At 51.2% G+C, this 10,530-nt stretch overlaps 1 protein-coding gene across 1 annotated transcript in view; it reads right to left on the reverse strand.

The window, feature by feature from the left end:
- Positions 1-207: 207 nt before the first annotated feature.
- SYT12 (synaptotagmin XII) overlaps positions 208-10,530 on the reverse strand; it is a 22,719-nt gene continuing 12,396 nt past the window's right edge. Inside the window, exons 3-7 of the mRNA XM_006860864.1 lie at positions 8,071-8,469; positions 4,313-4,528; positions 3,506-3,626; positions 2,397-2,530; positions 208-599 (exon numbers count right to left, since the gene is read on the reverse strand). Coding sequence (XP_006860926.1) covers positions 426-599; positions 2,397-2,530; positions 3,506-3,626; positions 4,313-4,528; positions 8,071-8,469 — 1,044 coding nt within the window. The 3' untranslated portion in view covers positions 208-425. The remainder of the gene's footprint in view (positions 600-2,396; positions 2,531-3,505; positions 3,627-4,312; positions 4,529-8,070; positions 8,470-10,530) is intronic.

A 10,530-nucleotide genomic window follows, 5' to 3' on the forward strand; every position in this document is an offset into this window, starting at 1 on the left:
CTGGCACAGCACAAGATCCAGAACTCGCTCAGCTTCTGTGCACCACCAGCTCAGTGGCTAGACTCCCGGGAGGAGTGGGGTGGGGAGCTCACCTGTTTTGAGAGGCCAAGGGCCCTCCCATGTGGAGGGATAAACCCTTTGGGAATATTGGTAAAGGAGTACAGTTGGCTAGGGCCCAGCTCCTTGCTCAGCTGCCTTCCCTGGGGTCTGGCCCAGCCATAGTTGGTCATGTGTGGAGGAAAGTCCTGGGTCCCTGGACAGCCAGGTCAGTTCCTCCACTGCAGTCTGGACAGAGGACCACGCTGTCTCTTGAGGACCCTGGTGTTTGTAGCTCCAGCTGGACTCTGGAGAAGAGTGTTGGACAGAGTTGAGCTTACACCTGGCTCCAGGTGGTTCCAGTGTCCACCCTGGCCCTTCCCCAATCACTAGTTTCGCCGGACGGGGTGCCACATGGACACAGGTCTTCGTAGTGTGGCCAGCATCTGGTTCCAGTGTGTGGTGCCCATGCCACTGGCTGACGGCCCGATGATGACGTGACCCACGTTGTCTCCACGGCCATCGCTGCTGCTCTCAGCCACCGTCACACGGAGAGACAGGTCCTGGGGAGGGGGTGACATGGGCACTGGGGACCAGGAGCTGTGCCTGTGGCCCTCCTTGGTTCTCAGGTCCCAGTCTGCACATGCCAGGCCCCTGCATGGGGCCAGGTATGCTCCCAGAATCCTCAATCTCACCTGAGAGGTGAGGAGACTTCTCCAAAGTTGCTCAGTCATGGAATGGCGGAGCAAAGATTTGATCTAGCTCTGCCTCACCCTGCAGCCCACACCATGAGTACAAGCTAGACAAACAAGGCCCAAACTCCATTTCATCCCTTGCTGTGTGTATTTATTAAGTCCCCTTGTGCCCAACACTAAATCAAATGCTTGGAGAACAGAGATTTGAAAATGAGAAGACTTGATCACCATGAATGCATATTAGGGCCACACACTTGTTAACTGCTATTGAATCAGTTCTGACTTACAGCGATCCTGCATAGGGTTTCCAAGGAGCAACTAACTGGTGGGTTTGAACTGCTGACCTTTCAGTTCAAAATGACCTGGTGGTTCAGTGCTTATCCTACAGGACCACACACTTAGAAAACAACAAAAGAAAACCAAGTCTTGGGGGACACTATGGTCAACTGGCGTAACAGTCCACAATGACAACGTTCTACACGCTACTTTGATGAGTAGCAACTGGGATCTTAAAAGCGCATGAGCAGCCAGCTAAGGTGCAACTGTTGGTCTCTGCCTGTGAGGAGGAAAGAAGGGTGAAGAAAATGGAAAACTCTTAGAAATAGTAAGTCCAATGGACATTAGTCTCCATGGGCCTGAGATCAAATGAACTAGATGGTACGTGGTTACCACTATCAACTGCTCTAAAAGGGATCACATTAGAAGGTTCTGGATAGAGTGAGCTAAGTTGTGGAACAAGACTCAAAATCATAAAAAAAACCCCAAAAAACACCAAAAAAGAAAGACCAGGTTTACCGGTCAGAAAGAAACTGGTGAGATCCTGAGACGATGACCTTTGGTCACCCTTCAGGTCTGGAACTGAGGTCACCTCTGTGGCTCAATTTTCAGCCAAGCAATTGGCAGGTACACCATAGACTGGCCAACCATTTGAGATCAAAAGGGTAGTATTTACCTAAGGACACAATCCAGAAGAGCCGGGAAAGCAGGAATAGAACCAGTAACACAGGGCGGAAGTGTACTAAATGATGTTCCATTGAGGGGAATGTAGTCATTGAGATGAAATGAAGTCTATAATTTGTTGACTGTAACGTCGACGATCTGCTTTGCAAACTTTCACTCAATTCACAATAAAAAGTTTTTGTTGTTGTTGTTTTTTAAAAAAACAACCAACAATCTAAAAATAAAGTCTATATATAGATGATAAGAAAGATTGCCTAAGGATAGGAGGAGTCAATGGAGGTAGTAGTGAGCTCTCCATTCTCTGAGGCATGTAAGCAGGGCCACTCGTGTGGGGCTCCTTGGTTTCTGAGAGTCACAAAGAACACAGGGCCTCTGTGGGAGGAAGCTTGGGGGATTGAGGGCCAGAACTCTGGGCCCCTGGGCTATCTCTGGTTCTTCGCCAGGTCTTTGGAAATGCCCCCTGATCTTAGTTTAGCAGCCCCTCCTGGGTGGATTGGGATTGTCGTCGGGAGATTTTGCTATTTGTTCTTTGTGAACAACTGTGTCCTCAGAATCCAGGGGGCGCTGAGTAAATAAGTACTTCTTGGCCTGAAAGGTGATGGCTGGGGCAAATCCTCATCACCTGCAGGAGCCCCCAAAAGTGAGGCTGGAGGGGATGGAGTGGCTCCCCGCCGCAGGTGACCTGTCCAGCCCGGCCCCCCTCACCTGGAGCACGATGACTGGCACTGAGAAAATCATGGCCTCGTTGAACACGGGGTGGGGGTCATCCCTCTTCACGGCTGTCTTCTTTTTGCTCATCTTCCTCCCATCCTGCAGCAGGTACACCTTGACGAATGGGTCTGTGGGTGGGTGGAGGGAGGGAGCAGGCTGAGAACCAGCATCACACTCGTCTGTCCATTCGGCTTACCTACTGACTCCAATCCCCCGCTAACCCCTCAAAACCTCTGCAATTGCCATCTTCTCTGGTTCCCATTTTACAGATGAGGAGACAGAGGCTCACATGTACATCAGGAGAAAATCTGTGCTTTGTGCTCATGCAGCCTGCCTCAAGGCCTACACGCTTGCTCCTCTCACCAGGGGCTTTGGGGGCTCAGTAGTCCCAACTCTGTTCATTCTAAAAATGGCCCCAGAGCAGCAGTCTGCCTGAGTCACCCAGCACCCACTCAGCAGAGCCTGACTCACGACTCTGAAATAACAGTTGCTGTCTGCCAATCACCTGCCACCCACCCGGTGACCCTACTGCACCTGCCTGGGCATGGGTCTCCACAGGCTGGCACCTCCCTACTGGTGGGGTTCCCCAGCGCTTTGTCTTTGTGTACTTAGGACACAGCTTTGGAGAGGGGTGCTAGAGACTCCTGAAGACCTGGTATCCACCCCATCCTGGGGGTCCCTGGTCCCTGTTTGGGGTCTGCGGGTCTGCCCTGCCTCTGGCTATAGAGCCTCCATTGTGAACCCTAGTTCTGGGAAATGGTTGCTCACCTCCTCGATTCTCTATCCAGTGCCCACCCACCCATGACTGCCTTTAGCTCTCAGGCCCTCTGTTACTTGGTCCCACCCCCATCCCTTCACAAAGGCTTCCCCACCCCCTCCACAGATCCCTGTTTCCCCAGCAGGCCTCATTTACCTGCCATCATGCATGGCTCCTGAGCTCAGCAACAGCCGTGTGTGTGTGTGTGTGTGTGTGTGTGTGTGTGTGTGTGTGTGTGAAGGCTGGCACTGTGCCCCACACCGTTAGTGCTTCCGGGTGTCCAGGGCGCATCCCACCACATACAGGAGCCAGGCAGGCCTAGGGCAACCAGTGGGGTCTTCCTTACCTGCCGTGGTCTTGTTATTGCTCCAGATGAGGTTCTTGGCTTTCACCACAACCACGGTGAGGCGCTCGGCTGTGGGTAGGTAACTGAGGGATAGCAGGATCTCGCCCACAGCGTCTGCAGCCTGGGGGACAGGCAGGTAGCTCAGGTGGCTTTTCCTTTAGGACTCAAGGGGTCCATGGAAAGGCCTGGATTGCCAGGAAAGGGTAGAAGCCCCCTCCTCCATAGAAAAGGCACTGTTGTTGAAGCCCTTACATCAGGATCAGGGAAGGGACCCCGACTCTGACCCCACAGATCATGCACCACCCCTGCCTCCCACCAGTAGAGGCCCTGCCTTGGAAGGTGGACCAGAGGTTGCCTGTCAAAGCAGCAATCAGATGCAGTTTTGGTCCCAACTGCTTATTCCAGGCCAAGGCAAACATTCACAGTAGTGGTACATGGAAGTCCAAAGGGACAAGAAAGATTGAAATGAGATCATTTGCTTCAACAACGATGCTCTCCAAACATGGCTGTATCAAAAAGGTAAACTTCAGCTTGGCCTCTCTCTAAAATAACCCACTCCAGGGCCGGAGGAGTGCCTCCCTGTCAGAAGCACAGAGCCTCTGAAAGTTTGGTGTTAAGAGTAGTAGAAAAGCTGTAAGCAGTGGTTAGGGTGGCTTTCCTTTGCACACGGGCAAGTAGAGTTTCTTCCAATGTGGCTCAGGTCTCTTTCCCTACTCTCCTAAAGCTGCCAGGGGTCTGGTGGCAAAGGGCAGTGGAATTCCAAGGAAATGGGGTGAGGGTGGGTGGGCTGAGGCAGGTCACACTCACCTTGTTCTGGTCCTGTAAGTAGAGCCAGCCACTGAAGGGCTGGATAGGGAGGTCAAGCACAGAAAGCTTCAGCTCTACCACCCCTGTGCTGACATTCCGCTCATCCTCGTCAATGCCAAACACAGAAAACCGCAGGCTCTTCTCCTCCAGGGCTGCAGGGTCCAGAGGGATGGAGAACTTCTCATCAAAAAAGATAGAGTAGGCATTCCTCTGGATCTGCAAAAAGAAAGGGCAGTGGAGGCAGTTTGAGAGTGGGAGAAGAGGTGGCTGCCAGAGCCTGGGAGGCCGCAGTAGGGATAGAACACAGGACAGGGAGTCCAGAGACCTAGGCTGGAGTCCTGGCTCCGTTGTCTCCACAATCTGAGTGGTCATCCTTCCTTTGGGGGCTCGGTTTGGACCTTCCATGGTTTAAATGCCCTCTGTCCTCCCCTTAGTGATGGTCTGTCTAGTGGCCTGGCATTAGAAGCTTCCACAATCTGGTCCAACCCATGGTATTTTTAAATGACTCATATGCATACAAAAACTGGACAATGAGTAAGGAAGAGCAGAGAAGCATTGGTGTCTTTGAATTATGGTGTTGGAGAAGATTACTGACTATATCAGAAGAATGAATAAATTTGTGTTGGAAGAAGTATAGCCAGAATGCTCCTTAGAAGGAAGGATGGAGAGACTTTATCTTATGTACTCAGACATGTCATCAGGAGGCACCACTTCCTGGAGAATTATGCTTTGACAGCAACAATGCACTCACACAGCAATAGTTGTGAGGACGGCACAGGACTGAGCAGTGTTGGAGTCTGTGGTAAAGAGGGTTCACTTAGAACTGGAACCTACTCAGTGACACCTAACATCACCAACACCCACCATGAGACAACACGTGTTCAGTTCCTAGGCTGATGCCCGGTGCAGAGGGAGTGGCTGAATGAATGCCAGTCATGTGGCTCATGACCCGTCACCCAAGGGGTCTGGCACGTTCTTAGCCCTGCTTCATGGCTGCTATGAAACGACAAGGCCAGGTTGCACAAGATGCCTGGTGGTCCCCACGATGAAGTCAGGAGTGAATGTATGAGGAAACCCATGTCTTTGCCTTCCATGATTGAGCAGTGGCCCCATCCTCAGCCTGGCAACAAAGATGTCACAGCATTTGAGAGCTAGTCAAAAGAACAACACCCCAGTTTGTTCTCCTGGTGGTTATGACTTTCTGTGTCTGAAAACCTGGCTGCCTGTGGCTCTCTTGAAGTTTCAGTTTTTCCTGCGGAGCTGGAGTCCACTGGGTGGCCAGTGTGAAAGGTCCAGGGTCCCAGGGACAGCCACTAGCCAGCCAGAGCAGATTGGACCCCCTGCCTACAGCTTCCACAATGGTCTCCCAGGAGTCTGCTGGGGATGGGGCCTGGGAGGACCACCGGTTCAGTGCAGTCAAGAGCTCCCTGAGCAAGACTCCAACCAGTGGAAGGCCCCATTTTGGCCGTCTCTAGGGTGACCTTTTATATAAACATATATATGTCTGATCATGTGACTTGTCTACTTAAGATCCTTCAATGGCTTCCCATTGCCCTAGTATTAAATAATATCTAGCATGCCAGGCCTCTGTCCAAGGCATCCTCTCTGCTGCCAAGCTCCCCGCTCCTCTGAACTAGCGTCCACTTACCTTCTGAGACTTAGCTTGGTACCACTTCCTCCAGGAAGTCTCTTTGACCCTCAGGCGGGACCAGGCGCTGCACCCCAGGCCACCAGCCTCTGTAGGTAGCCTCTGTTCTCATGACTTTTTATACAACAGCCGTTGGACCAGCTCCCTCAACCCCGTACACTGCAGAGCCCCTGACCACTGTGGGCTGGGTGGGCGGGTGTCTGGATGGATGGAAGGATGAACGGAGTAAATAGGGAAAGCTGCACTGACCTCATTTCCAAGCTTGGTCCTATCTGGTGGGTGCCATTGGCCTCCTCCCAGGAAGCTGTGGGCAGGCCCCCCCCCGGGAGGAGCACCCACAGGCACTGCTCCCCTTTCTGTGGGGGCTGCCTGAGTCATAGGCTGACAGTATTTAATGAGAGGAGCTCTCATCCCTGGTACCTGGTCTGAATCTCTGTGGGATTGGCCAGGCTGTGAAGCCTGCCTTCCTGCCTCCAAGTGCCCTGAGCCACACTCTTATGTTCCCAAGTCACCCCCTGTTCCAGAACCTTCTACGGTTCCTCGCCCCACGGGATGAAGTTTCTCCCCAAAACCTCTCCTACTCCCTGACCTCAACATTCATGAGTGGATCCCGCTGCCCCAACTCTTTGCTTTGGACAAACTGACCCCTTTTCTGCTCCCTGCCTGTAAGGTCTTGGGCTCCCCACCCATCCATTCTCCTCTGGACGGAGGTTTCTGGTTCAAACCTGTGATCTGCTCACTCACTGGGGTTGTCTTGAGCAAAGCTTGATTCTGAGCCTCATTTTCCCCATCTGTGAGATGCCTTAACAGTTCACCCTATCAACTTCAGGAGATGAATGAGAGACTCTAAGATGTGGGGGGATCCACGAGCCGATTCTCAGAGTGCCTGAGCTGCCAACATCCAGAACCAACCATAGTCCTCCAGGAAGCCCAGGTCAGTGGGTGGGGCTTGGGGTGGATGGGACTGAAGACTTTATGAGTCCTAAGTCACTGCCTCCACAATCATTAAGACCTCCATTTGACAGATGGGGAAGCTGAGGCACAGAGAGTTTAAGTGACTTACCCAAGGGGAAAGGTACGAAATGGTGGAACTTGGATTTGAACCCAGGCAGTAGGGTTCCAGGGTCTATGCTCTGAACCTCCTGCTGCATTTCCTCTTGGAAGCTGGGCCACCCCAGCTTGGCACCCACATACACATGGCTGGTGGCCAGTGGGGGCCAGCCTGAGTTCAATACAGTCCAGGTGGGCAGATACAGGTGGGCCTCTGAGGAATGAGAGGCATTTCTGGTCTTGTAGGTCCTCAGGTTCCTCCCATTCTGTGTCAGAGCCCACACGTGGTCCTCGCCCATCTCAAAAGCCTCCTGGGGCCTGGACCCCCACCCAGCCCCTAACCACACTGCTGTGCTATAGGGCAGATCTCACGTTGACTTTGCTCCCTCTTGGCAAGGTGGGAGGGACCAGTCTGGTGGGGTTTGCTAGCTGTCTCCTGAAATGTTTGTTCCCCTTCCTCTATGCTCTTGGCCCCAGCGGCTGACCCCTGCAGCTGTACCAAGGGGGTTCCCCTGGCTTCTGGCTTTGGGTGGGGTCAGCTGGTGAGGGTCACTGGAGGGAGGTGGGGTACTCATTGCCCCAGCTTCTTCTCTTGCCCTCACCCCTGGAGTGGAACCACCACTGTTATTAGACTCCTGTTCCACCTACCCACCCACTGGGGTTAATGCTCTTCCTACTGGCCAACTTGAGCATGCCAACCTTTGCTGCCAGGACCCCCACATGGTCCAGGGGACTGATTAGCACAGGCTGTACTGAGAGCTGTATCTGAGCTGAGAATCATGCCTAGTGGGAGTCCTGAGGTGGAGGCCCCAAATGCCCAGTCTGTCCTCACTACAGTCCGCACCTTCAGCTCCAGGATCTGGGTCCAAATCTTCTCTCTGGTTCCCTTTCTGAATATGGTCTGCAGGCCTCCTGGCCTGGTGGGGGCAGCTTCCCATGAGGCCAGATCCACCTCCACCTTGTGCAGCCGGCCTTGTCCACTCAGAGCAGGGTCCCGCCTGATGCCCACCTGATGCCCGCCCGCCTGCCTGCCTCCCCGGCAGCCCCAGCCCCCACTTACCCGGGAAATACCCACAATCTGTTCATCAGGCAGCAGATTAACACGCATGAAGCAGGACTCGAAGCTGGCCTCCTCTCGTTCCAGGAGGTCCTTGCCCTGCAGCAGGGCCACATGGAGGGTGTGCGAGGCAGCGTCATAGTCCAGGGTCACCTCCACCTGGCCCAGTGTGAAGTCCTGTCCAAAGGTGTTGCTTACAGAGGAGACCGAGTTCAGGGAGTCAGCAGACTGGGACTTCCGAAGGGTCCCATAGGGGGCCAGCTCCAGCTCTCGGCCCATCAGTTCCAGGGGCCCTAGCTCACTGATGCTCTCAAAGTTGTCTTCAATGCTGAGGCTGCCTTTGCGGCTGGGTGGTCCCCGAGCACTGATGCGCTGGGCAGTCCCAGTCCCGGCAGGTGCTCTCTGGGGGGTTAGGAAAAGGGAGACAGGAGTATCACAGATCTTTAGGAGACAGGGAAGAGTGAAGGAAAGTCCTGGCTATTCAGGGCCCTTCAAGTTTTGATGATTCAAAGTTCCTCCAAGTCAAACAAACAAACAAGCACAACTGTACATCTCTTAGTTGGTCCATTTGATGTTGTTTTATGTCATTTAGTTTTTTTGTCTCTAACCAAGATTAAGCATTGGGCTGCTAACCACAAAGTCTTCTATTTAAATCCACCAGCTTCTCTGTGGGAGAGAGACAGGACAGCCTCGGAAACCCTGTGGGGAAGTTCTACTCTGCCTTATAGGATTGCTTTGAGTTGTAATCAACTAGACCAACCCAGATTTAAGAATGCTTTTTCTCAGTATGCTTATTTAGATGGACAAAGCTCCATACACAAAGATGTTCAGTGCAGTGATGCTTATCCAAAGGAAAAGTTGTCAGGCAACCTAAGTGTTCAGCAGAAAGGGAATGAATAAGAAGATTAATAGATGCTTGGAGTCCTGGTATAGAGCAGTGGGTTAATGCGCTGGACTGTAAAGCCGATTTGAGCTGCAAGGTTGGCGGTTCAAGCTTACCAGCTGTTCCTTGGAAATCCTATACAGGGTCGCTATGGGTTGGAACCAACTCGATGGCACTTACAACAACAACAACAAATAGATGCTTAAGAAGTATACAATGAACTTGATGAAAAGTGTTTCCAACCTGAGGAAGAGTTTATGTTGGGTAAAGCTCACCCTAAAATGAAATGATCCTTTTGGCACAGTGATTAAGTGTAAGCGCCAGCTGCTAACCAAAAGGTCTACAATTCAAACTCATCCAACAGCTCCATGGGAGACACAGCTGATGATCTGTTTTCATACAGATTACAGCCAAGAAAACTCTACGGGGCACTTCTACTCAGTCACACGGGGCTGAGAGGACCCAACAAGAATCCAGTGATACTCACAATTTTATTTTCTCTAAATTGACCTTGAGGTTTGAGAAAGTGAAATTCTTTGTGCTATAAGCATTTCCCATCGCCTTATACGGTCTTTATCATCATAATTTTCAGTGGTTCCAGTTTACCAGTGGTGGTGGTGGTGATGAGGCTGTAAATCTTTATGGGAGCAGAAAGCCTCATCTTTCTCCCGCGGAATAGCTGGTAGTTTTGAACTGCTGACCTTGCGGTTCGCAGCCCGATTCGTAACCACTATGCTACCAGAGCTGCTTAGTGATTTTATTCTCCCCCTACTGTTGGACATTTATGTTGGTCCACATCTTCCATAGCTACTAACACTGACATGTTGAATCTCTATATCTACTTAGCATCCATCGTGAGTCAGGGCACACAGGCCTTTGGATGACTTTTGACAGTTGCCAAAATGCCGTCTGGAAAAGTTGTGCCAATTTACACTCCCTCCAACAGAGTGTGTGAGAGAGTGTTCCCCTGCACCGAGTGAGTGAGCAGGTGGAATTCAGATTTGGTACACACTCTGGCTGTGCTCCCTGGAGCCCTACACAAGATTAGAAAAACTCCAGGCAAAGTCTTAAATGATGAAACATTCAGCAGGATATACTGAGAGTCCTAAAAATGCTTGTACTATCTGATACAGTAATTCCTCATCTGGGCAGCTATCCTAAGTACTAAGCCCAAATGGAGACAAAGCTTTACATACAAAGCATTTACTGCATTATTTATAATGGCATTTAGTAAATTATGTTTCAGCTGTAAAACATAATCTTATGCAGCCATTAAAATGCTGCTTGTGGTGGGGGTCCCACCATATGGGAAAACATTACAGTAATGAATGAGGAGAAAAAAGAAGGGTATAAAAGTCTATGTAAACAATAGATGACTGGGACCTCCTAAGACTTAGGCACATGCATCAAAAGATTTCATCACAAGAGTAAAAAGAGAGTCCACAGTCTGAGAACAATTTTTTTTTTTTTTTAAGGTTTTTATTGTGGATTGAGTGAAAGTTTTCAGGGCACATCATTGGTTTCACATTCAAACATTCATATACCTTGTTTCATTACATTGATTATAATCCCCTCCACAT

The sequence above is a fragment of the Chrysochloris asiatica genome, unplaced genomic scaffold (genome assembly GCF_000296735.1).
Source record: "Chrysochloris asiatica unplaced genomic scaffold, ChrAsi1.0 scaffold00040, whole genome shotgun sequence".
Classification (NCBI taxonomy): Eukaryota; Metazoa; Chordata; class Mammalia; order Afrosoricida; family Chrysochloridae; genus Chrysochloris; species Chrysochloris asiatica.